The 26,013-nt window shown below is 42.5% G+C and overlaps 3 protein-coding genes across 4 annotated transcripts; all 3 read left to right on the forward strand.

Annotated features, from left to right (window-relative positions):
* The first annotated feature begins 2,183 nt into the window (after window positions 1-2,183).
* Window positions 2,184-10,572, forward strand: hp1bp3 (heterochromatin protein 1, binding protein 3). 2 transcript variants are annotated; one of them, XM_035152659.2, is made up of 13 exons: window positions 2,184-2,332; window positions 2,797-2,881; window positions 3,934-4,126; window positions 4,862-4,924; window positions 5,035-5,191; window positions 5,279-5,422; window positions 5,533-5,592; window positions 5,771-5,910; window positions 6,325-6,415; window positions 7,114-7,273; window positions 7,777-7,888; window positions 8,268-8,429; window positions 9,170-10,572. In XM_035152659.2, the coding sequence occupies exons 2-13, from the start codon at window positions 2,815-2,817 to the stop codon at window positions 9,663-9,665; spliced, it is 1,845 nt and encodes a 614-aa protein (XP_035008550.2). In that variant the 5' UTR covers window positions 2,184-2,332; window positions 2,797-2,814; the 3' UTR covers window positions 9,666-10,572. The 2 variants fall into 2 exon arrangements, with proteins under 2 accessions (XP_035008550.2, XP_035008551.2); XM_035152660.2 differs by lacking the exon at window positions 4,862-4,924.
* Window positions 10,573-12,023: 1,451 nt separating this feature from the next.
* sh2d5 (SH2 domain containing 5) lies at window positions 12,024-17,437 on the forward strand. The gene is made up of 10 exons (XM_035148985.2): window positions 12,024-12,177; window positions 12,671-12,736; window positions 13,512-13,592; window positions 13,665-13,739; window positions 13,851-13,997; window positions 14,370-14,570; window positions 14,953-15,136; window positions 15,558-15,663; window positions 15,753-15,912; window positions 16,308-17,437. Exons 2-10 carry the CDS (start codon window positions 12,686-12,688, stop codon window positions 16,509-16,511), a joined length of 1,209 nt encoding a protein of 402 aa, XP_035004876.1. The 5' UTR covers window positions 12,024-12,177; window positions 12,671-12,685; the 3' UTR covers window positions 16,512-17,437.
* Window positions 17,438-18,302: 865 nt separating this feature from the next.
* kif17 (kinesin family member 17) lies at window positions 18,303-25,408 on the forward strand. Its single transcript, XM_035152361.2, has 14 exons — window positions 18,303-18,730; window positions 19,195-19,341; window positions 19,780-19,881; window positions 20,124-20,313; window positions 21,117-21,569; window positions 21,696-21,790; window positions 21,907-22,108; window positions 22,193-22,296; window positions 22,441-22,556; window positions 22,825-23,053; window positions 23,670-23,928; window positions 24,044-24,105; window positions 24,194-24,320; window positions 24,619-25,408. The coding sequence occupies exons 1-14, from the start codon at window positions 18,500-18,502 to the stop codon at window positions 24,807-24,809; spliced, it is 2,508 nt and encodes an 835-aa protein (XP_035008252.2). The 5' UTR covers window positions 18,303-18,499; the 3' UTR covers window positions 24,810-25,408.
* Window positions 25,409-26,013: the final 605 nt, after the last annotated feature.

Consider the following 26,013-nt stretch of genomic DNA (forward strand, 5'->3'; position numbering starts at 1 on the left):
TATTTGTACCATCTTTTGTATGTGTGTGTATCTAGATTGTGTGTTTATGACGTGTTTGAGTGTTGTCCGGCATAATGTGGTCACATGACCACCAGATCACCCAAAACACACCCACTGTGAACATGGATACCGGAGACGTATTGGTTAACTGATGACTCAATTTATTGGCAATTATCTAGATAATTTGTTCCAAGCAATAATGTTGCACTGTTAAATATGACTGTACATTTTTGTTTCACAGGTATTTTCAACAACTGAGCTGAAGATTAGACCCAAAACCCTGAAATATTCACTTTACTATTAAATATGACAGAAAAGTGGCAAGAGGCTGAAATATGCAAATATTGTACAAATGTTTTTTATTATCACTGTTGCTTTTTCTCAGTGAAGGTTAAACGCTCATGTTTCAGGATATGAGTTCTCTGTTCAGTGTGTGTGTCCTTAAAGGGTTTTGGTTTTTTTACTCTTGAAACAAGTGACTGATGTTTACAGATACACAACGGTTGTCTACCACTGCTGATCAGAAGAAGTTGTTTTGTTGTGTCATCATTAGACAGAGTTAAACAGATGTTTGTTCCACATTATTTCCCATGAAGGTTTTTCTTTTATCGGTTTTAACTGGAGTTGTTTATCTATATTCAGTTTATTAAGTTGAATATGTTGGTCCACCCATGTCTGGACTACCAACTGAGCAAAGTGGGCAACTGCCCGAGACCCACAAGGATCCCAAAAGCCAGAGGTTTCCCCTCCATGTCATCACTACATAGTTTCATTCATTGAAAGTTTCTTCCCAGTTTGCACCAGTGAAGTAGAATATCATATGTTGGATCTTCCATGAACCATTTAATGGTGATGTGTTTTTAAATTCGAGTTTTAAGACTAATATTGTTTCAGTTAATGTTTGTGTTGATTTTATTTGATCAAATTGCTTCAATTGTTTCTCTGTGACAAGAAGTTAAACACTCACCAAAACTCAGGCACAGTAGTATTAGTAACCAACCAGTTTGAGTTAGTTATAGTTAGATAGTTAAATAATTTAAACTTGTCAACAAGCTGTCAAAAAAACAAACGATGTTTAATCTCCTAGAAAACTGAGAAACTAGCAAATAATCAGATTTGAAGGAACAAGTGATTCTTTACTTTTAACAAAGGGCCATTGATCATTGTCTACAAATTGATGAATCATTTAATCGGGGAGCTGGTTGGTTTCTGTGTGTCTGAGGAAACTATCTGTTAATGATTCTTCTATTGTAACAGATGAGGCTTCTCAGATTTAACCAAGGTTAAATTGGTTTGTATAGTTTCCAGTGAAGAACTACAGCTCCCATGAGTCATAGCAGACATCCTATCAAAATCTATCAGAGGTAGAGATTGTTTCAGGATTCAAAGATCTTCATTATCTTCATATTCAATTACAATGAACATGAAAGAGGCTTCTCTCTCCAAGATATCTATATATACACATGTAAAGATGTATATAAATAATATGAAAAGCAAATGGTAGCATCAGCAAATACCTACATAAAGAAATTAGAATCACTTTTTATTTTATTTTTTAGATTTAATTATTATACAGCTATATTTCATTAGATTTTAGTTTTAATTATTTCAAATCTCTATATATTAAATTTCATTTCATTTTAGAAAATAATCTAAAATGAAATGAAATTTAAAATATATTTCCATTAAAATATATACATATATTTTTAATAATTAGATTTTATTTTATTTTTAGATTCTCATTTTGTTTCATCCTTAAAATTCAATTAAACTTGATTGCAGACACAAGTGTCCATATCTATAAATGAAATAAAAATACAAACAAACATATAAATACAATCATAGCTGCTCACATATCCAAGATCATCAGATTATTGTTTAGACACATTTGTTCCAGAAACAAGAGGAATAACTTTCTCAGTTAAAACCAAGATGACATTTGTCGAATCAGTTAATCGACACAAAGTTGTACGTAAAATAAGATTTTCCTCCTATATTTATATATATATATTTAATCAGGTTGTTTAAATAAGCTTCTGTTGAATGACACTTAAACTTTGAGTTGAGTAAAAACGCATAAATATCAGTATTATATTGAAAATGGCTCCTCGCACTCGCAACGTGTTTTTGAATATATTCGAAACGTCGGAGAGGAAACAGCGGCCCCCGGCGGCCGGCCGGCGCCACGACAGTGGGAATCCTGCGACGTGACGTGCGACGCGGCGACGTCACCAACGGTCGTAATGGGGCGGGGCCGCTGAGCAGGAATCTAAATAAAGGATCGTGCAGGATTCAAACTACAAACTCTTTCACTTTTCCTCCGACTCTTGAGGTGAGTTCGACCCGCGGTGTCGTTCGTTGTTCGCCGGACGCGCAGATGCACGGAGCCGGTACCGGAAAACACGCAGGGGCCGCCGGGTTTCCGCTCTTTTCCCCCCCCCTACTCCGGGCCAAGTGAAATGAATTTTATCTGCCGTGTGCGACGCCATCACTGTGCGTATAAACCAGCGGACAAAATGGCGAAATAGCTGTTTAAAAAAAAAAAAATCCTCGCCGCTCCTCTGCAGGGCTCGAGTGAACGCGGCCGTTTAGCTAAATGCTAGCGCTCGAGTCCGTGCACCGCCCGACCGCGCTCCGCGTTTCACCAGAAACAAACGCACCTCTTTTATTCGCGTTACTCTCGTGTTTTCGGTGCACTGGGCCTCAATGAATGAAACCCGGTCCGGGCAGCGTCACCGTGTTTCCGCCTCTCACGCTCACCCCGGCCCCGGCGTCTGTTGTTCTCCCCCCATGCAGATTCATCCCGTGTGTGTGATGCCGATACGCCGAGCAGCAGCGACTCCGACCCAGGAGAAGGCCCCCTCCGCTGCAGCAGAGAAAGGTGAGGCCCCCGGGGTCGACCATTACCTGAGCTCCAGAGCCCTCCAGGTCCCCCCTCCCCCTCCCAGTCCCCAGATCCCAGCCCGGCACCAGTCCCCCTGCAGCCCCTCTCACACACACACACACATATATACACACACACCTCCATGAGTCTGGAGGTGGATGTGTGGTCATCACTTTTCTAATTTCATAACCATAATAATACCTTTTTATCCGTGTAGCACTTTTAACACTGCACGGAGACGTGTGAGAGGATTAGAAGTATAAATAAAGCTGATGTAGAGTGCACATCATATTCAGATTTACACGTTTCATCACACAAATAAGATAATTGTGTAACAATCAAATCCACCACATTGCTCACAGTCATAGATGTCGGTCCTTTCATCAACTTCCATGAATTATCCCCTGAGAAAACACGAATAATGTCAAAAAAACGAATATCCTGGGTTAGAGCAGTCGTCCCCTGACCAGTCGTCCCATTCGCTTGCCTAAGTGTCCTTGGGCAAGATGCTAAATCCCCAAATTTGCACCTTCTCATGCTGAAAGGCCTACATGTTGATGTGTGAATTGTTGAATGGCCAGAACAGTACTAAAGCACTTTGAGAGGTCATCAAGACTAGAAAACAACTATATAGTTACAGACCATAAAGAAAGTGATCAAAATCTGTTCTTTCCATTGTTGGTGTTAAATTAAAAGATAATTCTGCCCCCTATCTAGATCTGCACCAAAATGTTATTGGTTCTTCTCTGACCCAAACTGCTTCCTTCCACCTAGTCTCTACCTTTCCAGTAGTTCTTGTGTAATTTGCAAAACGAACGGACGGGTGAAATCAACAGATGACGTCTTTAATTATCTAGTTTTGTCACAACTGAAGAAGATGCTGAACATCAGAACATCTCTACCAGTGGATACAAAAAAACTTAAAGGATCCTCTCTTCTCTATTAACTATAAATTAAGGTTAAATTTAAAAAAAGAGCGTATCTCATGGTTATCGCTGGTTTTAAAAGCCAGGGCACTTTTTTTACGCTAATCCTTGTCTCCCCCTCAGAGCCCGAAGCCTCGGAGGAGTCGCCCTCTGCTGACGAGGAGCCGGCGGCATCTTCAGCCGCAGCGGCCGAGACTAAGGAGGGTGAGAGCGAGGCGGCGGCGACGGGCGATGCGGAGCCCACAGAGAACGGAGAGCAGAAGGCCGATGGCGAAGCCGGGGAGGAGAAGGGAGGAAAGGGCACAGAGAAGAAAGAGTGAGTCTCAACCAGAGAACGAGTTTGCAACTCTGAACACTGCGATATTTCACTTTGATATCACTTTTATCTGTTTATATGATCCTTACCTCTGCTGGATAACTGCAGACTGCTCCTCATGGTCGCAGTGTTGCATTTCCACAAGATGTGACCTGTCACCGCCACATTCATCCCCCTCTTTACGTAGCTGTCAGACAGATGTACCCGTCTCTTGCAGGAGACCCGGAGGAGGAGACCACGATGGCATCGAGAAACTGTTACCAGTTCAGTCCGTATCTGAAAACTCAAAGAGCAGCATTGGCTGTGATGCTTTGTTCTGTACATTTCAGAATAAGGCTCAGATAATATTTTGTCTTCCGTACAAAATAAAACTGAGCACAATGATCTGAATTCTAGTAAAATCCGTTTACCTGTAGGGATCAAATTATGGGGCATTTAAAATCCCAAAGATCGTTATACAAACCCAGAAAATATGTAAGGAAACATGAATGTTTCCACTTAGCTTCAGTTGTACCGTCAGGGACTTAAACCTTTCCTTCAAACCTATCAGCTCAAAGTCTTGGTTACTTCTCCTCCTTCTCTTTTCCCAGAGCTGGACAAAGAAAAGATTCACTTTTCTTCACACAGTTCAGTAGCTTAGAAAACTCCAGTCAGGGTCAAACTATCATGGTGGTCATTAAGCCAGATGTTCTCAAACTTCATTTTGTCTTTCCCGTCGGTGACAAATGGACAAAGTGAGAAATGCAAGGACTGCGGGGCTGGACAGTGCGCTACACACTGCTATGTTCTCCTACTAAGGTGAGGATGTGATAAAGATAAGGGTGAAAACGATCACAGTGAAATATCGCTTCCAAAGAATCAGGCCGCTTCACTCAACTTGTGTCTTGCTCCCTTTTTTTTGGCGACAGGTTAAAGGATGGCTACAAGTACGAGAAAGCCAAAGTCAAGAAGGTGAAACGGACGATTCCTGCGTGGGCTAGTGTCGCCTCCAGCAAAAAACTTCCTGTTACCAACTTTGCAGGAACTCAGAACAAAGTGGATAATATCCTCATTGAAGCGATCACGGTGTGTACAGAGTCTGGAACTCCAGCACAGTCGTACAAGTTACATTTCCCCCCTTTTTGAATGATTTCTATTTTCTTTTCTTTTCAGTCTTGTAACGACAAGTCCGGGGTTTCGTATCAGTCCGTCATGAAATTCATCGGGAAAAAATATCCAGACATGGAGCTCGACAGGAAGAAGTTTCTTATCAAGAAGGCAATGAAGAAGCATCTGGAGAAGGGAACAATCAAACAGGTGAAGAATAAAAGTCTATATGTTTTTTCTATGTGGGGATAAATAGAAGCTTCGTCTCGAATCTGGAGGAAACAACATTTTTAACAAAGACGTCTCTTTCTCCGACACAGCTGAAGGGTAAAGGCCTTTCAGGAACCTTCGCTATTGGGAAGCAGACGGCCTCGTCTAAGGTACGTTACAGCAGAGGTGGGAAGGGGAGTGATGTTTCCATTACATACTCAGCTTTAACTTCAACGGTTCTGTAGATTTGGGTTTTAGGTGCAGGTCTGAAAACATTCTGGTATTATTAAGAACATGAATTTTAAACCTTCAGCAAGAGATCTTAGTACAATGTTTGGTTGTTTTTAGAAAGCTGGTCAGAAGCAGGAGTCTCTGGGAGATGCTCTTCCTCTCATCATCACTCGGCTCTGTGAGCCCAAAGAAGCCTCCTACAATCTGATCAAGAAATACCTGGAGCAGCACTTCCCCAACTTCAACATTGAGAACAGGTACAGTCACACATGCTTCACGAGCAGGACAAGTACTGTTTGACCTGCGTTTATAAAAGTGAAAAAAAATTCTTGTGGATATGAAATGTTGTAGTAACCTGCAACGGTTAATTTATCCTTGATGTAAGATTTTAATTTTCTTTATCAGAGTTTGAAGTCAAACTAACAATTTACCACAGACTCAAATTATTTATTTCTCAACATAGTTAAGCTTCAGGCATGAATTAAAAACAAAGGAACAGAATTTGAAATGACAATCTACCAAATAAAATATATGAATTTAGTTTAAACAGACGGCTCTGTAGTTTTTACCGTTGCCCTTGATTTCAATGAGTCTATATGTTTTACAAATGAGTCTATATTAATGTTTCTTTAGCTGTGATTATTGATAATATGAATTTGTTTCATCCTCAGGCCAGACGTCCTAAAGACGGCTTTATTAAAGGCGGTGGAGAAAGGACAACTGGAGCAGATCACTGGGAAAGGAGCCAGAGGAACTTTCCAGGTGAAACTCATATTAATTTTTACTTCAGTGACAGATGTTCTAAACAATGACTGATGAAATGAAATCCTATTTGATAGACAATGTGCATCACTGGTTTCTATCACAGATTCTGCTCCTAGCCAATTATCTTCTGTGCATTAATAACCTTTATAAAAGTGTTTATCTTATAAGATACATTTTGTTTTCACCACTAAAGGACCTGTTTGCTTCCCTCTGCCAACTCGAGCATCACTGTTTTGTTATACAGTTTTTGTGATATTAGATATTTCCTGAGGAAACAAGTGTTTTCAAGTTCTCTCTTCTTTTTTTTTTTATACTGGCAGCAATGAAAAAACAATTATGCTGCTAAAAGATACAGACTCTCTGAAATTGAGATGACGGACTGGGGATTTGTATGATTTGAATTAAGGATACAAACAACTGTTGTTCCTAGATGAATCTTTTGGTAAATACGATGTCAGAAGATTGTGAATAATGTCAAATCTCATGTTCCCAAAATCCAAGAAAAATCTTGTTTATCAAGACTAATGAAACCAGACAAATTCACATTTGAGCAACAGAAAACCATTTTGTTTTGACTCGGAACGATTGTTGAGTTTTCCACGTAATTTGTCTGTAATTGATGAACGGACAAGTTCTCTGAGCTGTGGTTTGAACCGACCTTCCATCCTAAACGTGTTCCTATCTGCCCGTCACAGTTAAAGCGTATTGGGAACCAGGTCCTGCTGAAGGGCAGCACCTTGGAAGACGCCATCACAGCCGCCATCACAGCCATGAACGAACCTAAAACCTGCAGCACCACAACTCTACGCAGATACCTAGTAGACGCCAACAAGGACAGGAAAGAGAACCAACTCGGTGAGAAGCACTCGCTTGCGTACAAGGCTTGAATTAAAGGTTTACAGTTGGAAAACCATCGCTGGTGTTTATAGATCTGTTCTCCATGTTGGTTACATTGGATTTATATAGACGCCAGTTGTCTCAGCAGAACATTCAGCACCTCATTCATTAGTCCTAGGTCCTGTTGTTTGTGCCCCTGACGTTCGGAAGCAGTTAAACAGTTGTTTCCTCTTTAAATGAAACATTAGATAGTCAGTGAACAAGCAGGAAGGAGTCATTCATAAACAGAAGTGGATTATGGTGCAAGATAATTAATGTTTTGTTGCTTCTCCTGTTATTGGTGCAATCTGCTGGAACACACACAGCTTTTGTTCTCTGCAGAAGATGAAACTATTTGTTTAAACATGTTTTTTTAAGTTGAAGCCTGCAGAGTTTAGACGTTCACTCTTAATAAGATTTTAGTGAGCAAAGTTTGTGCGTCCAAATTGAATTGAACTAAAAGCGGATCTTCTTTTCTTCAGTGGCCAGTCTGAGGAGGACCCTGACAAAGTGTAAAGTTCTGGGCTGGATGGAGCAGATCACTGGTCACGGCTTCACAGGAACCTACCGGCTCTCGTTCCCTTTCTACCCAAGGTAAATAAACTGCAGTGGAAGTAAAGGAGATCAGTTCATGTTCAAAATACATTTTGTTTTTCTTTATCATGTTTGTCTCTATGTACAAGAATCAGATTTTGTTTCCCTGCGGCAATTATCAATGCAAACTGAAACACAGATGATCTTCTATTTATGAGACATGATCAAATTATTAAATCATCATCTCCTGATATAGGATACTTATTATTCTGAGGTTCTAAGGAAGTTAAAATAAATGTCTCCAACTTATCATCTTTAGTGGATGCCGTCATAGAATATAGTTTCACGAAGTTAACATATTTTAAATAAATAATAAATTAACGTTCCCTTTTATTTTGAGATATTTTGTCATGTTTTTAACTGAGATTGTTCTCTTCAGTCCCACCATCCTGTATCCAGACAAGTTCCTCCCAGAGCCTGAGAAGAAAAACGCTGCAACTCCATCAAAGCGGAGGCGCACGGCTGATTCTTCTGACGAGGAGGAGTCGTCGTCGTCCGAAGAAGAGGAGGATGAGGATGACGAACCTCCCTCCCGTAGAAGGTAGGTGTTAACTTGTTTTAATTAACAAACGTTGATCGTAAATGTGAGCAGGCGTGTAATCATTCCTCATTAAGACCTAATGCACAGAATTAAAACTCACTCTAAAACCTGAGAGCTGTTTGAAAACAATCTCCTAAAACCTGAAGGTTTTCTGAAGAGCTGACAGAATTCCCAACGTTAATAAAACAATTTCTGAAGCAGATAGAGAAATGAAACAAAACATTCAATAGCTCAAACTTCTCCCTAAACTTCATGAACATTGAAAAAAAACAAAGAAAGGAACCAGGGAGACATGCCAAGACCCAAACTTCTCCCTCTTCCTCAAACACGTCTCTTACAGAATGAGTCTTGTTCAGCATCGTCTGGGTCTGAATCTTCATTGTTTTTCTTGTCAACGAAACACTCCTGTACTCCCCTTTTTAATATCGCTCCCCTCATTAAGATAGTCAGCCATTGTCTGAAACGCTACTTTGAAAAATTGTTAGCAGGCTAAGAGCGCTAATAAACAAACCACATTGACCATAACGCATTTCGCGAATCACGATGAGTCAGTCACACGTTTTTAAAACGATGACGAGGATACAATGCACACGTCTCATGCGGCTCTAAAGCGAGAAGCACGCAGACGTCTTAAATGTACATACACGCAGATGTTGCATCAAGTCTAATTCGACACCCACATGTGTCTGTTTGTATCGTTACTGCTTGTTAGGTGACTTGTCTGTTCTCGTCACTCTTAGGAAATCTCAGAAGAGGCCTCCCCCCAAGGCTCGCCGTCCTCCACCGGCCAAAAAATCGCGGAGCTCCAGTCAGTCAAAAGCTAAAGGCAGAGGACGTTCCCTCGCTAAGAAGTCTCCGGCCAAGAAAGTGGTCAAGAGATTGGGAAAGAAGGAAACCACGACGCCGCCTAAAGCCACGCCCGTCAAGAGAGGCGCTCCTGCAAGAAAGCCCAAAACGCCAGTTGTCAAAAAGCTGAACAAACGAGCGACCAAGCGGCCGGTGTCCAGAGAGTCGTCCCCCGAGGAAGCTGTAGTCACAAAGGAGACGACAAGGGTGTCCAAGCGATCTAGAGCCGAAGAGTCCACCCCTGAGAAGCCCGCAGCTAAAAAGGCAGCGACCAAAGGTGGATCCAGGCGCCCTGAGCCAGAAGAGTCATCCCCCAAGGCGCCCGTAGTGAAAAAAGCGGCGAAGGGTGTCAAGAAGACGACTCGTAAGTCAAAGAGAGGGAGGAACTGAGCCCAGGAGCCACTTCCACGAACTGGGCCGCTCTCAGTTTGCAGCGCTCGCTCTCTCGTTATCCTTGTTTTCTCCTCTTTTTAACGAGGCCGTAGTTTATTTTTTATTTCTATTGTAGAATAAGAATGTTACGTCACCCTAACATTAAGTTAACTGTTCATGGAGGGTTTCCCAAGTTCCTTTTTGTAATCCTCACGTGTAGAAGCTCAACTAGCATTGCCGTCAAAGCAGATATGTGTCCAGCTGCCAGTCAGGATCCGACGTTCTGTAAACTAGAGCCACGTAGTGACTTCTGTTTTTATATCTCCCTCTCATCCGCTCTGTAGGTGTTGGCAGCACACATTCCTAATATCAAATGACGTGGGTGTTTCGGAGCGTTGAAAAGAATGTCCATTTTAAATCAACCACGTGGGTTAAAATCTTAATATTTTATAAATCACGGATTTTAAGCCTGTGTTAAAACATTTCTTTTGGCCATGCAGCACTGCACCAGAATCTGAACTGTTATCCATACTTGTCCATTGTAAAACTATGTTTTTAATTATTTGTTTAAAAAAAAAAAAAAAAATTGATCAGGCCTGCTGGTGCCAGGCTGAGGATTTAACAAGAGAATAAGACATAAGATTAGTGTTCATTTCAAAACAAGTCACATCGGGTAAAAAGTCTTTTTATATATGTGTGTGTGTGTGTGCGCGCGCGTGTGTGTGTGTGTGTGTGTGTGTGTAATCGAGCATATACATAATGTGATTCCATTGCTTCACAGCTGTAATTCAGTACAAACTGTAAGAAATGTGTGTTGTGAATAAGGAGGATAATAGCTCATACAGTACATACCCTGCATGCATGTATTCCTTGTGTTGTTAAGCTTTTTTTTCCAAGTCATTAATAAAATGGCTATATTTGTAAACTTGCTGTGAATATCGTCATTCCATCGACTGGGGGAAAATATATGAACTCTTAATTCGTTTTTTTATTTTTCTGCTCAAACTACACTTACCACCTGTGTGATGCTGGGACAAGCAGGTGTTAAAGGGATTTTATAATTTACAGGATGTGTTGGAACTTCCTGGAAAATCAACCAATCATGGTCTTCAATGTCTGATAATGTTAAGATCATTTTAAGTTCAAAACTTCACATTTATATGTTGGACTTAAGTTCATGAAATGTGCTTTGTACCTATGAGCGGGGGAATTAAGTTGTGCGGTGCTGTTGATTTGCACCAATCATGAGTCTCCACTGAATCATTTTGTTTCACACTATTTTTATAGCATCAAAAAACGAATTAAAATCAAACTGCTCAGAAACATGAACATGATTAAAACTACCTAAAGTGACAGGAGCAATCTTAAAAATATATTTATCGCAGACTGACTGTTTAGTTTGGTTCCTGTCCCATCCATTAACACAGGGGAGGTGGAATGTATGAGCTATACTGCTGCCACCCACCAGGAGGCGAGTTAAATGCCCTGGCTTCACTTCTGGGGAGCTGTCATGTCCTTCAATTCAGGGGCTGCGTCCTTTGGGGGACTCAGTCTACGTGGCCCATGAAGGTTAAACCGAAATGAGACAGTCTGGTCCACAGATGATTTCTGAGATCAGCGTCTGCTACTCGTCCCACCCTTGTTGCTGTTTCCTAGCAACTGAACTGAACATGGACGAGAAAGTTTAAATTCCCCTTGTTTTTTTTAAAAACCATGTTCCGTTAGCAGTTTGGTTAAGTTGAAGCCCAAAACTAATGCATCAAACGGCGCCATCACCACTTTGAAAAATGGTTCAACACTGAAGCGCAATGAATCCTGGGCCAGAAAGGATCCACCCATCGGAGCCTGCTTTTCTCGGAGGTGGAAAGACGCATCGGTCGGACGCTTTTGCAGGAATCTTCGAAATGGGACAGTCTGGTCGCTACACTGTGAAGCACTCAGTCTCCACATGCAACCTCGGAAGGACGTGGCCCCCGAATTGAGGGGCCAAGCAGGTGTTATACGTCCAAACCTCTGGACTCCGTGTTGCCCTCTAGTGGTTGTTCTGCTTAACAACCACGTAGCATGTAGGCTACATTGTACGAAGCAGGTGTATTTCTCTTTGTATGTAAAGGCAGCATGACTGAGCTTTAGATGTGACACCTCTTTAATCTAAGTCAGTGAACCATCAAACTAACCTTGAAGTTGATATTTGTTTTAAAAAAGTGACCTAGTGTTACTTTAACCTGATTCTATTGCTACTTTACATCCTGGTATGTTCTCATCTGCTTTGTGACTGGAGACTTGCGCAATGAAGAGGAATGTGAGGATCCAGACAGCAGCAGGGGGGGGGGAGTGATTCACTGCGATAAACTTCAACTGAGAGAGAGGAAGAAGTGTTCAGACACCTTCCTCCTCCTCTTCCTCCCCGGAGCTCCGCCTCTGGCCCGGAGCTCACACCTGGAGGACGGAGCGGCGGCTGCAGGTAAACCTGAGGAAGAGCTCGGTGTTCTCGGGCTGAGGAGGAGGAGGCAGCGGCGGTGGAGAACAAGTGAGTACGAGGGATTTCAGAAGCTGTTCACCGACACGTGGACCGGGTCCGGGACCCGAGACACTGCGGGGGAGTGCGGGTCCAACACGGGAGGAAACTGTTCGGAGTTTCAGCAGGCTGTGATTTGTTTTCTGAGACTGTGTTTGGAGCATGTCAGGACTGATGAGGCCGTAAAACACGTCCCGACACTTTGAAGGAAACTCTCCGCGGCGTTAACTGCGTCTTTCACTGCGTTGGAACTGAGATTTAACGCGTTAAACAGTTCACGTGTGAAAATCCCAGAGCAAGTTTTCCTGTCTTCATGTGAATCTACTCTGCTCCACTTTACACGAGCTTATCATTAACATCTAATCTCCTGTTCCACTGTTGTTGTGACTGTTTCACTTTTAACTTCCTAAAAGTTTGTGTCTTCACAGGGTTTGTAATTTACTCTTTTTCTTTTAATTTGTTGTCCTTTGCTGAGATTTTCTGTTTTCTATTTATGATTTGACAGAGAAAGTCAGTCATCATGGGTGAGGCTCCAGTGGGTGAAGATGGTGCAGTCACACGATCAGCGGAGGTAACCCCAGAAATATACATGTACAAATATATATTTGCATGCAGTAGGTGATTTGTAAGGGGATGAGAGGGATGCTAACTTTGCCCGTTAAAACAAAATGACCCCAAAAAAACCTCCAAATAAATAACCTGCCAATCCCAACATCCTGCCTCAGGCTTTATGAGAGAACGTGTTGTATTCAAACAACTTAATAAATCACTATGGAGGCAAATCATTTGGAACAGCTTGTACAAAAACATACACAGATTTAAGGTACGATATAAGGGAGATATACGAGGGATGAGAATATATATAAATGATAAAGTTAATAACGATACAAAAGGTTTAAAAAGTGAGTGCCTACAAAATCACAGGATCCGCAGTTTATTTTTAAAAGTAGAAAATGGCAGGAGGACGGTGTCTTTTCCTCGCTCTCCCTCTCTCTCCCACACAAACACATGGAACATCTGTCTCACTCAGATTGACCATCGAAAGAAATCCTACCCACGTTGGTGGCTTTTAACATTTTGCTCTTCCTTGGCAGGCAGATGAGATTCAGTATAAACGCGGTAGATAACGCTCGCATGCTTGTTGCACGTTCATGTAAAGAGCAGGTGAAAATCCCCCCCAAATCCAATGCATTATTATTTAGCTTGCGTACACACACAGGGGTGAAAACCACACGTTGCTGTGTGTAATGAAGCATCACCCTCCCTGTGGTTAAAAATTAACAAATCGCTCACGAGTGTCCTTTTGTTCCTGTGTGTGCTCAACCTGCCTTGTCTGTGCTGTGAAGTATGTCGGCTCATTTCCTGTGGATGACCGCTGCTTGGACGACCAGATAGAGCAACTGCACGCTCAGCTGAAAGTCCTGAAAGTAAGTACAGATCTAGCAAAAAATCTGTCCAATGCAAGTGACAGCAGCTAAAACCCTGGTTGTCCCTCACAGACGTGCAGGAGGAGACGACAAGTGTCCCTGAAATTCTCCATCAAAGGTGTGAAAATGTACAATGAGGATGAAACGGTAAGGATTTGTCTCTGATGATCTCGCGACTGTTTTAACCTAAAACCTGAAATGATTAAAGTTGTAGAAGTGGTTTCAGTCATCTGGTGTCTCTGCCTCCCCTGTCCGCAGACCCTCCTAATGGCTCACGCCCTGCGCAGAGTCTCTCTCTCCACCGCCCAACCCGCTGATGCTCAGTTTGCCTTCGTCTCTCACAACCCAGGCAACACTGACGCACAACTGTACTGCCACGTCTTTCAGGCTCGGCACGCCAGAGCGGTAAGGGGACGTCCAGATTAGACCTTTATTCAGGTTAAAGCTGCTTAGAGCTATGCCGGGAATTCACAAACTACCTACCAGTCAGAATGATTACAGGGTAACTTGCCCCTCCACCACCAAAACCACAAAATGAGAGGGAAATGTCACTTAATAACACCACCACAGCCCATAATCCTGATAGTATTCATTAATTTTGTTGTGAACACATTCAAAGGGATTGGACATTGAAAGCTTAGTCTTTATTGGCCGGGATTTGTGTTTCTTTGCGTGTGTAACTGTTTTTATATTTATAATTCTACTACTTTATAATAATTCAGTTTGTCACATGACACAGAAAACTGTTGAGCAGTGTTAACCCTCTCTCTCCTCTAGGCCCAGTTCCTGAATCTGCTGCTGTGCCGCTGTTTCCAGCTGTCGTACCTGGAGAAACACCCCGACGAGGCCCAGACGCACTCCGAGGGCTCGCTGCCTCGTCGGAACCCGTCACTGCTCAACCACGGCTTCCCTCTCAGTGTCAGTGCCCTGGTGTCCTTCAGGAGAGCCCCCTTCCAAGGGCTGCTGCCCGGCCTCAAGGTTAGAACCTGAACGTCCTCTCCGCTCTCCACTCGACAGGACACAACCTGCAGCGTGGATACATTTCATTATTCTCACTTTGTTTGTAGTCGTAAAAAACATTCAATCTTAGCTAATTGCAGCTTTTTAATCAAAGTTATTTTCGGCTGTTTGGTTAGCAGCACACACTTATGGAAACCTCTGATGTGGTTGGAGCGGATGACTGTAGAAAGAAGTCTGTGATAAGCTGTCGTCACTTTGTCACATATGAATGATACAATTATGGATTTATCAAAGTGTCTGTGGTTAACGAGACAAAACAAATAAAGACTGTGGCGACAACTGACTGAAACTAAATCCTCACAACACAACGAGATAACATTTTCTTTTCCCTCATCCGTAGAAAAACAGCAAGTCCTTCGATAACACACAAAGCAGCCAAGACGACGTGTTCCCCACCTCCTCCCCCTCGCTGGTTCGCAAGAAAGCCATCCGCACCAAAGCGCTGTGCTCCGGGGCGTACCGCTCCTTCACTTTCACCCCCCTCAAACAGCGCCTCGTTCAGGAGCGCCTGAACGCATCACAAGGTGGGCCCGGTGTTCACAGAGTGCTATCAAGAGTCAGAGAGTTGATTAGGTAAAGAAAACCCCCCTCAGTGTTGGGTGATGGCGACCACTCACCGTCTGTTGTGGTGTCGAGAGGAGGTTTTTACCATTTCCACTTTTTGATAGAGGTGACAGATACAATTCTTGTTTCACGTGGGTCATTTAAAAAATGTTTAAGCTTCTCATTGTTGAGTTTCTCAGTTTATTTGACTTGTAGCTTTAACATATTGATACACAAGCTGTGGTTTTATGGATTATTTCGTCAAATGTTGCCTTCACTGATTTTCTGGGTTGTATAAAACGTTTTTCTCCACAAACGTGGGTTGTGGATTACCTCAACTATTGAAACTCTGGAGATTAAACAAATCCAAATCCAAACGATTTCTTCTCATGTGTGAAACAGAAAAGGCGGAAGACAAGACACCAGCGAGAAGGTCCCGTGCTCCGAGTCTCGCGGAAACAGAGGAAGCACTGGCTCATGCGGTGTGGTGTTGGGCTGGTATCGCAACGTGAGGATCCCCTGAGCATTTAAATAACTTCTCTGACAACAGATGACGAACTATAGAACTTGTCGTTTTTCTTTTCCCCAACGTTTCAGTGACAGCAGCTACTCTCTGCTGGCAGACGATGTTCTGGGGTCGTACCTCCTGTGCCCTCATCCCAAAAAACCCAAATGCGGCTCTCTCATCATTCGCTTCCCCTCCGGCCTGATGACACACCTCTTAGAAAACTCTCGTACGGGGAAGTTCCTGCTGGAGGTAAATGTTTCATCCAGGCACGAAGGCAACTATCAAGCTAATATGTGCTGAGATTCATAGTGGGAACAAAATCATAAGATGTAGACTGAAAGGAAGGAAATGGTTTACTCTCCAGAAATGTCTTTTTATTAGATATATTATGAATAACATTAACCTTTACAATCAGGTGGGTTTCTAGGATAGAACATTGATATTTCAAAGATACTAATATCAGATATTTCCGACAAATGTCTAACACTAACCCTTTTAAATAGAATCCTCCATAAATGTTTTCTTGGGTACATATATTTTTTATCTGTTGGGGATGTGTAAAATATCAAATACCCAAGATTATAATTTGGTGTAACACTAGTTGTGACATGACTTTCATTTCTTTTGTTCTGTCTCTGTGTCAGAAATGCAGGACTGAGTTCAGTTCCATCGCAGAACTGATTGAACACTACACCGAGACCCAGGACGAGCTGCCGAGCCTCCTGAGCTGTGCCCGAGTGAACCACTGCTACGAGTGGGAGGAGAACACCGGCAAGCAGCCGCCTGTGAAGTTGCCCAAGGTCTTCAGCATAGCCAAACTTAAAAGTAGCTCCAGGAAATGGTTTTAAACTCTGCGGACTGCCAAAGTCTGAGGATCCAAACTAAGTAACACCTTTTCTTTCTCTTCTGCACAAACTGTAAATCGGCTCTTACTTAAAAATATCACATTTGGTGTTGCGGAGAGGATTCACAGACTAAAATGCATCTATCAACAGTGTTGGCACTTAATGTAAATAGAGTACACGTCATTTCCTGGAAGGGTACTGCTTTATCAAAGATGTAAGCATATATTTAATGCTTGCTGCTTGTATGTCTTTCAGTATATATTTTCTAAGTGTTTTTATATGTGCCTGCAGGGCGTCAGAGGAGGTGATCTGGGTTTTTAATGGTGTGATATTGAGAAACTCAGATTGTTGCACCTGAAGCCATTTTTTTAAATCTTTTTTTTCTTGCGTTATAAAGACAAATGTATTTTATCGTTTCATTGAACTTAAATCCCGCTTGCATGTTATTTTTTTCTCAGTTTAGACATTAGACCTGGAGAACATGCAAGTGGTTCTATACAAGGAATTTCCTGGTTTAAGAAAACGTTACAGGGACATCAGTCATTTTCTAAGTCATTGGCGTATATTAGAGCACTTATATCGTGGCCATGATATTTGAATGTATTCAAAGTTTCTGTGTTTTTAATATTTGTCAGTCTAATATGTTATGTCGGTTTTACTGGTCATTTTAAGTGGTAAACTGGTATCTTGTGTCCTGATGTCAGATCAGTGGTTTTTCAGCAGAGCATAAACCAAGATGTCATGATATAAGATTAAGTTTGCATTGGGATGTTGGTCATCATAAAATAATCTGATATTATTTTTCCTGTGTAAGGAGGCATATTACAGTGAATGTTATATATTTATTGTAAGTCAAATGTACCATCTTTTCTACATTACACAGACAATCCTTTGTTGAGATTAAAATACACGTTTTCTTCCATTTTCAATCCAGTTTAATTGATGAAACTTCATGATGAAACCTCACCTGAAAGATGCTGCTTTTCTGCAGTGAACACGCACATGGTGTTGCTTGATTTCTACACTCAGATACATGCACTCAGTTGGGGGTTCATTAAATACAGCAAGCAAATACCGATAGTCTAAAACAAACATCTGCAGTAAATCACTACCGTCATAAGGTCAAATGTTTATAGAAGTCTTGATTGGTCATTGGTCATTGAGGAGGATCAGTTGATACAGGTGAATCCAGAAACATCTTGAACCTGTGATTTACTGCAAAACTGTTCCTTAACTTTAAACTGCATTAGTTTTTAACTCTAGTTCTATTTTATTCCACTTGTCTCACCCCAAAATGAAGAACCAAAATGTGTCCATCTTCATCGTTGCAACTTTTGAAAACAAAATGCCTCCGTTCGTTTTACTTCATTCTAAAACATTTCTGTGACTCTCTTAAATATAGTACTTTCTTTCTAAAGTTGAAGTACAGCAACTCTCCCTTGTGTGTATATATAGCATTATTTCTACTTTATTGTATATAGTATTTCTGCTTATATTCTTACTAGTGCTGCTACTTTCTTGTGCTGCTGTCATTTGTGAACTTTCCTTTTCACTACAGGTTCATCTTATCTAACAGATAAACTTACATGTAACCCTGTAAAAATAATGAGGATGGATTAACTTAAACTCTTATTTAAATGGTTGTAACCGGACACACTGACGGTACCAAATCACAATCACTGTTAATATGCTAACCTCGACCTCACCAAGATGGCCGCCGCTCTCAGGCCATTTGCTCACGGCCTCAGCTGTAGTTTGTGGTCGCTAGGCAACGTGGAGACGCTGAGTGGAGAGGAGCTGAGACGATGCAGGAGAATCAGCTGCGTTTCTAGAAGTAACTCCACCTCCGTTCAGCTTAGTTTCTCTTTTTTAATTCTTCTTTGACCACTTCTTGTCACTCGTGATGTTCTCCAGCCATCAGCTGTTGAGATGTTTAGTGTTTGTTAGCTAGTTCAGCTCTGAACGTAGCTTCTTCTACTCCTTGGTGAGTGATGGGGTCGGAGTCGGTGAAGGTGGTGGTCAGGTGCAGGCCTCTGAACGACAGGGAGAACGCCCTGGGCTCTAAGACGGTGCTGACCATGGACCTGCAGCGCTGCCAGTGTTTCATAGAGAAGCCCGGGGCGGCCGATGAGCCTCCCAAACAGTTCACCTTCGATGGGACCTACTTCATCGATCAAACCACCGAGGAGGTGTACAACGAGATCGCCTACGCTCTGGTGGAGGTGAGTCTGTTGCTGTCAGTATGAAAACAGAGGGACAGTGTGCAGATGTGTGCAGCTTCACAGTCACTGGACACCATCAGTCCATCTTCAAGGACCTATATCTTATTGCTACTGATGGCAGACCTCATTATTTACTTAACAGTCTGCTGTCAGTCACCTGTAAAGGTCAGCTGTGTGTGTGTGTGTGTAGGTAGGTAAGTAAGAAAGTGGGTAGTTAGGTAGGTAGGTAGGTTAGTAAGTGTGTGGGTAGGTGGGTAAGTAAGTGTGTAGGTAGGTAGGTAGATTAGTAAGTGTGTGGGTAAGTAAGTGGGTGGGTAGGTAGGTAGGTAAGAAGGTAGGTGTGTGTGTGGATAGGAAGTTAGGTAGGTGGATTGGTATTCACCTACCTACACACCTGTACCTAAACGTAAAAAAGCCGGATGCAAAACATCACTGATGACCTTTATTGTTTTTCTTTCTTACAGGGAGTCACTGAAGGATACAACGGCACAATCTTTGCCTATGGACAAACTGGAAGTGGAAAGTCGTACACCATGCAGGGGGTGTCCGAGCCTGCAGCCCAGAAAGGAGTCATCCCTCGGGCGTTTGAACACGTCTTCGAGAGTATTCAGGTGAAGGCATTGTTATGGACATTATTTATAGTTTAGGTGTATTTTATTAATTTAGTTTTTTCTCTTTCACCCAGTTTGCATTGTCTTATTTTTGGGGCCCTTTATAACTCAGGATGACAGAAAATAGGCTGAGAACATTTTCCAAACTCACCACATATATTTGCTATAATACCGAGTCCCTTTTTCTCTATTGCAGTATTTGTAAGACCCAAGGTTGAGTTAGGAAGCCAGACAGATGTCAACAACTGTGGGGGGTGGGGGGTACATAATATCTCTTCTTTGAGACAGACAGAGAAGACACAACAATGATTTGGCGAGATGAGCCAAGGTTTAGTACAGCTCAGATTTGCTGGTGGCAATACAACTTTTAACATACAGCTCATCAGCCTGGTACTTTGCGTACTCAATCATATTCATGTATGTTTGTGTGCAAGCTAGTGTGCAGAAAATACAAAGTTCCTGGTGAGGGCGTCGTACTTGGAGATTTACAACGAAGAAATCCGAGACCTTTTGGGAAGCGACACCAAACAGAGACTGGAGGTGAGTCTGTTAAATCAGCGTTAACAACATTGTGTAACGTTAGAAGACAAAACTATTAGTGTTCTTTGTTAAATACAATGATTGTGAAACCTCTTTCTCTGACTGTCCTGACAGTGAACGCAGCGCTTAGTTGCCATGGTGATTTTAAAGAACAGTAATGATGTGGATTCCTGCAGGTGAAGGTGAACAGGGTGACACATTTTGATTATATTTGTTGCTGTGTGTGGTTGATGATTGTTTAGCTGAAAGAGCACCCAGAGCGGGGGGTGTACGTGCGCGACCTCTCCATGCACACCGTGCACAGTGTGGGGGAGTGTGAGAGGATCATCGAGCAGGGCTGGAGGAACCGAGCTGTGGGCTACACGCTGATGAACAAAGACTCCTCCCGCTCCCACTCCATCTTCACCATCCACTTAGAGATCTGCAACATCGGTGAACACACACACACACACACACACACACACACACACACACACACACACACACACACTCACACAATTATACAATACTGTTATACAATACTGTTATCACACAACTGTTTAATGTATGATAAAGAAGTTTGCATTAGCCCGTAGAGGTGTGGTACCATTATGTCTAATCACCGGCAGCTCAGTTTTCCAGTTAAACAAAAATTCCACCTCCTGATATCGTCAACCTCTTATTAATCTTCTTTCAGGTGCACCCACATCTTTTATATAACACATAAATGTGTCTTTCACTGGAAAGTGTTTACAATGTCTAAAAAAAACCACAAGAATGTGTAAAACATTTTCTATGTAGCTGACATGGTTGTGAAAAAACAACAACTTTGTATTTTGCTTTCTTTACTATATTTTGTGGCGAAACTGCCCTTTAGGGACTTTATAGAATTATAGAGCAAGTATCGTGAGTATAAGTAAAAGCTTTACAAAATAAATTTGGTGCAAAAATCCCAGTCAAAGAATTTAAAAAATAGTGTTGCACAATAATAGCAAATGATCGAGCACAAATTGACCAAAGTCTTTTACAGAGAGACGTCAATTAGCAATACAAAATACAAAAAAAGTATATAAATGTATTGAAACACCACTGGCATGATGTCTATGACAAAAAAAATTGCAAATAAAACTTTAAGTACATTTCAAAGTATTTTCTTTACCTGTGTTTGTAACTAAGAGTGGATTTTTGTATTTAATACATCTATACACTGTCATGTTGTAGTTTCTTTACATTGTCTTTGTCACCCACTTCCTCAGATGCAGAAGGGCAGGATCACCTCCGAGCAGGTAAACTCAACCTGGTTGACCTGGCAGGAAGTGAGCGTCAGTCCAAAACCGGCGCCACTGGCGAGCGACTGCGTGAGGCCACCAAGATCAACCTCTCCCTGTCGGCCCTGGGCAACGTCATCTCAGCCCTGGTGGACGGACGCTCCAGATACATCCCCTACCGGGACTCCAAGCTGACCAGGCTCCTGCAGGACTCTCTGGGAGGAAACACGCGCACCTTGATGATTGCCTGTCTCTCCCCGGCTGACAACAACTACGAGGAGACCCTGAGCACGCTGCGCTACGCCAACCGGGCCAAGAGCATCCAGAACAGGCCGAGGATCAACGAGGACCCCAAGGATGCTCTGCTCAGAGAGTATCAGGAGGAGATCAAGTCACTGCGGGCCCTGATCTCAGGCCAGCTGGGTATGGCTGACCTTTCCAGTAAGTGATGTATTTCAATTTAGGGGAAATAGAAACTCTTTTAATTTAAATATTACTAATTATTGACAGATTTCTGACTATTATTTTCTTGTTTTGATTGATTTATCGTTGGTCTTCATCGTGCAGCTCTGTTGGCCGCTCAGTTGTCTCAAACGTCCCCTGATCTTCCTTCAAGGCCAGAGTCAAATACCACAGAAGCAGAGAAGGAGCAGATAAAAGAGGCAACTCCAGGCTGTTCCCACACCAATAAATCACTTCACTTCTCCAAATGCATTGTACAAGGATGAAGTGATTCATGGCTCTGTGCTCTGCTCTCTCTCTCTCTCTCGCTCTGCAGGAGTATGAGGAGAGGCTTGCCAAGTTACAGGCCGAGTACAATGCAGAGCAGGAGTTCAAGGCAAAGCTGCAGGAGGACATTGCTGCACTGCGTTCCTCTTATGAATCCAAGGTGTCCAATCTGGAGCAGGCCCGAGCCAGCAGGGGGAGCACTGTCCCAAAGAATGATGACAGGAAAACGTCGGGACACAGCAAAGACACTTGTAAATAGATTCTGAATCAGCTTTTCCGTTTCAGTGCTTATTCTTCTGTCAATTATTCTGTCAATCTGTCATTTTGTTTCCCAGCGTCAGTGAGCTCGAGCTGCATGACACAGTTTGCTGAAGAGGAGCTCAGCGTTAAAACGGACGCCTTGTGTCTCAGTTCACCTGGAGAAACGTCTTATTCCAAGGTACAGTCCTCCACCACCATTACCACTTCTTATCCAAAATAATCGAGGTATCCAACACCACCTGAAACGAGTATGTAAAAGAAGTAAACAAAGAAGGATTGTTACAAACTCCTTGGATGTTACTTCCTTGTGTTGGTGAATCAGCCTCCTGCTCCTTGTGCTGAAGATGAGGTCCATGAAGGTTCCGGTGGAGACGAGCTCATTGACTCAGAGGACGTCACCACAGCAGAACCTCTGGACCAGCAACATGTCCTGGAAAGGTTCGAGGCCTCCTGTCGTAATACAAAATTACAATTATTATTATACAATCCTGGAAGAGGATTTCAAGTGTTTAAGAAACAACTTACCAGCCCTAAATTTAATTTATTTCTTTTTAACATTGCACACTGGATATGGAACATTCTCTGACATATTATGGCTCAATTAATAATCACGACACCAGGACATTAAGCATCTTCCACTGCCTCTTGTTCTAACACACTTTGATGGTATTACTCCATCACATCCCTTCACCTCCCTCTTCCACAGGCTGCAGCAGCTGGAGCAGCAGGTTGTCGGAGGAGAGCAGGCCAGGAACAAAGAGCTGCAGCAGAGACACCGGCAGAGGAAGAATCTCGCCGACCAGAGAAAGGTGCAGCTCATCCGAGCGCTGTCGGAGAACAGCGAGGAGAGTGAAAATGTGCTGCTGAATGTCTACAACTCCATCCAGGAGGAGGTCCACGCCAAGAGCCAAGTTCTGGTCAAGGTGCAGGGAAAGGTGGGTCACAGCTGCTGTAAAACAAGTGGGACTTACAGGACTGTAGGTTTGGAGACAAAGGAACATTCTGATATAACATGATTTTTTTATTTAGTTTATTTAGTTTTTCACTGTAGCTGAGACTATACTTAATGAAGTTTTCTTATTCTTATTCGTATATGTCTTATTAACCCAGACTCATGCATCATTTCCAAGCCTCTCAGAGAAGGAAATCAGTCGTAATTGGGCCAAAATTCCTAAAGCAATTTTCTCTGACTACTATTGAGCTTGAAAGTAAAAGCATTTTATCAACTCTCACAGTAGAAAATTAAAAACCCTCCAGGATAAGAGGTAGGGAGCATAGACTGTATTTAAAGATGGGAGACTTGACAGCTCCCCAAAAGTGAACTGAAAGTTTCTTGATTTCCACCTGGTGGCTGCAGTGTAGTTTATAAGACCTGCCCCCTCCATGTTAGTGGATGGGACATGGACATAACATGACATAATGATACATTTTATTTCATGGGACCTTGTGTCAGAGCACAGATATAGTTGCTTACTGGTTCATACTATTTGATACTGATGACTTTCATGCACCACCCTTCAACCATAAAGCCACATTAACCTGCTGTGACAGCTGAAAGCAGCCAAGCTGGAGATCCGTGACCTGCAGGCAGAGTTCGAGGTGGAGAGGAACGACTACCTGGCGACCATCCGCCGGCTGGAGAAGGAGGGACAACTGCTGAACAGCCTCCTGGAGCGCATAGTGCCCCTGGTGCGCCGCGACTGCAACTACAGCAACCTGGACCGCCTGAAGAAAGAGGCGGTGTGGGACGAGGACTGTGCCGCATGGAGGCTGCCAGATGTGATGGTGCAGAAAACAACGCTGCCTTCAGGTGCAACATATGAACAGGGGAATTATAATAAAGGTTTTAGCAAACTTCTAAATCCTAAATGGGTTTTGCAACTTCTTCCATGTAAATCGTATCCTGTTCTGTTTCTCTTTCACAGCCGTTCATCCAAAACCATCAACCAGACGAGGCTCAGCTGCTGATGGTGGAGATCCATTCTTGGTGTGTTGATGTGTTTTATGTTTCATGCATCATGTTTTACTCCCTCAAACTGAAACCCTGACGCAGCCTCACCCCTCTGTGATTTCAGCAGGTGGAGGAGGACCGGTATAAGGAAATGCTCGACCGCAGTGACAGTGAGAACATCGCCAGCAGCTACTTCAAGTCAAGGAGGACCAGTCAACTGCTGCTGGGGGGGGACGCCACCAGGGGACACGGTAAGAGCAGGACCTGGAGACTTCTCCACTGATTGTAGAGAATTGTATAGAAACCTTTCAGTTAAAAAAGAATAAAGTCTTGACTCTCTGGGCTATTTCCTTTGGAGGTGTCAGTCCTTTGAGGGGGAACAAATGTAAAAGAAATATAAAGTATTACAAAGAAAGTAATCATGATTAGCTATGAAAGAGTTAAGAAAAACCTAAAATTACTTTTATATTTGATAACTTTTCCTCAGTTACAATGACACATGTTTACATTTTGGCATCTTCCCTCATATGTTGCTCTCTTCTCCTTCAGCCGTCCACTCTCCTCCCCTTGTCACCGGAGCAGCCCACCTGTCACTGAGCAGTTCTGCTGTGAACCCACCCGTCGGCTCGGACTCCGTCGTGCCTCGACCCTTCCGCCTGGAGTCGCTCGGTGCCCCCGTGTCCAATGGTAAGGTGAAGCGCAAAAAGAGCAAATCTCACATTCACAGTGAGGTGATTTAAAAAGACTGTGAACTCTCATCTGCTACTTTCTCTAACACGTCTCACTGTGTTGTTGACTTAAAGGTCCAGTGTGTAGGATGTAGAGGAATCTAAAGTGGAGTATAATGTCAATATTTATGTTTTAATTAGTGAATAATCACAGTTTCTGTTGACTTAAATCGAGCCCTTTATGTCTACATCAGGGGCGGGGCCTCACTTAGTTCTCCTCCACACTTTGGAAGGGGAAGGGAAGACAGTTGGTTGCAATATACAACTTTGCCACTAGATGCCACTTAATCCTACACACTGAACCTTAAAAATATTTAATACAACGTGATTGGTCACATACAGTATATTGTAGATGATCACATGTTGACTTTTTGATTACTACTGATAGAAAATGTAGGAAAGTATACATCAGGCACTTTGTGTTGACACTGAGTCATGTCATGTGTTTTAAATTCACAATGTGAATGTAATTTTGATCAAAGAGCTTCCTTCATTATGATGCTACCCTTGAATTTTTGCACTGTACTTCAAAACGTTCATGCTGTTGTGATAATCAAACTGTTGTAACGTTCACCTGCTGCTGAGCAGATCAAATAAATGACTGTATCCACTTCACGGCTGATTTATTGTACTTTACAAACCTGGACGTGTTTGCAGTGTTGTAGTAAGAAGATCTGAGCCAATGACACGTCAGACCGGTTTGTGGTGCTGGAGTAAATAGTGACTCCACTGGGTCAAGGGGCTGTTGTCATGGCAGCAGCGTTGACAGATAGTAGACAGTTATCTCAGGTTGCATGTGACCTCTGGGGTCAGCATTGTGGATTGAGGTGTTCTTTTACTAATCCTTACTAAAGACAAGAGAGTTGTTGATTTATGCTCGAGCCAAATACAAATCTGTGAATTATTTAGAATTGATTTGGATCCTAAACTGGAAAGTTTGCACAGATTAATTGGCAGTAAACTATTAGAAATAACCCGACGATAGCTACTGAAAATACAACAAACACTGTAGTTGTAGTTTTAATGTTTTAGAAACTCAGTTCTTTCTGCAGTATCATATTTCTAATTTGGGCTCTGGCCTGATTTCTTTATCCATTGTTTGATATTACTGACAGAGACTTGTGTCAGTTTCACAACTCAACACCCTTTATTTGTCTGTGCAGACACACTAGACACAGATAACGGCCCATCATGCGACGTGCTTGCCTCATCGAGA

This window comes from Hippoglossus stenolepis, chromosome 3 (assembly GCF_022539355.2).
Source record: "Hippoglossus stenolepis isolate QCI-W04-F060 chromosome 3, HSTE1.2, whole genome shotgun sequence".
Classification (NCBI taxonomy): Eukaryota; Metazoa; Chordata; class Actinopteri; order Pleuronectiformes; family Pleuronectidae; genus Hippoglossus; species Hippoglossus stenolepis.

Bases quoted from the DNA above. Each gene is read 5' to 3' on its own strand.
- kif17 (XM_035152361.2), top strand. From the start codon at position 18,500: ATGGGGTCGGAGTCGGTGAAGGTGGTGGTCAGGTGCAGGCCTCTGAAC. The intron at 22,109-22,192 runs GTAAATAGATTC...TTTGTTTCCCAG, and splicing joins GGGACACAGCAAAGACACTT to CGTCAGTGAGCTCGAGCTGC. The intron at 24,106-24,193 runs GTGTGTTGATGT...CTGTGATTTCAG, and splicing joins ATGGTGGAGATCCATTCTTG to CAGGTGGAGGAGGACCGGTA.
- sh2d5 (XM_035148985.2), top strand. From the start codon at position 12,686: ATGGGTGAGGCTCCAGTGGGTGAAGATGGTGCAGTCACACGATCAGCG. The intron at 13,593-13,664 runs GTAAGTACAGAT...TGTCCCTCACAG, and splicing joins CTCAGCTGAAAGTCCTGAAA to ACGTGCAGGAGGAGACGACA. The intron at 13,998-14,369 runs GTAAGGGGACGT...TCTCTCCTCTAG, and splicing joins AGGCTCGGCACGCCAGAGCG to GCCCAGTTCCTGAATCTGCT.
- hp1bp3 (XM_035152659.2), top strand. From the start codon at position 2,815: ATGCCGATACGCCGAGCAGCAGCGACTCCGACCCAGGAGAAGGCCCCC. The intron at 4,127-4,861 runs GTGAGTCTCAAC...AAATGGACAAAG, and splicing joins AAGGGCACAGAGAAGAAAGA to TGAGAAATGCAAGGACTGCG. The intron at 5,911-6,324 runs GTACAGTCACAC...TTTCATCCTCAG, and splicing joins AACTTCAACATTGAGAACAG to GCCAGACGTCCTAAAGACGG.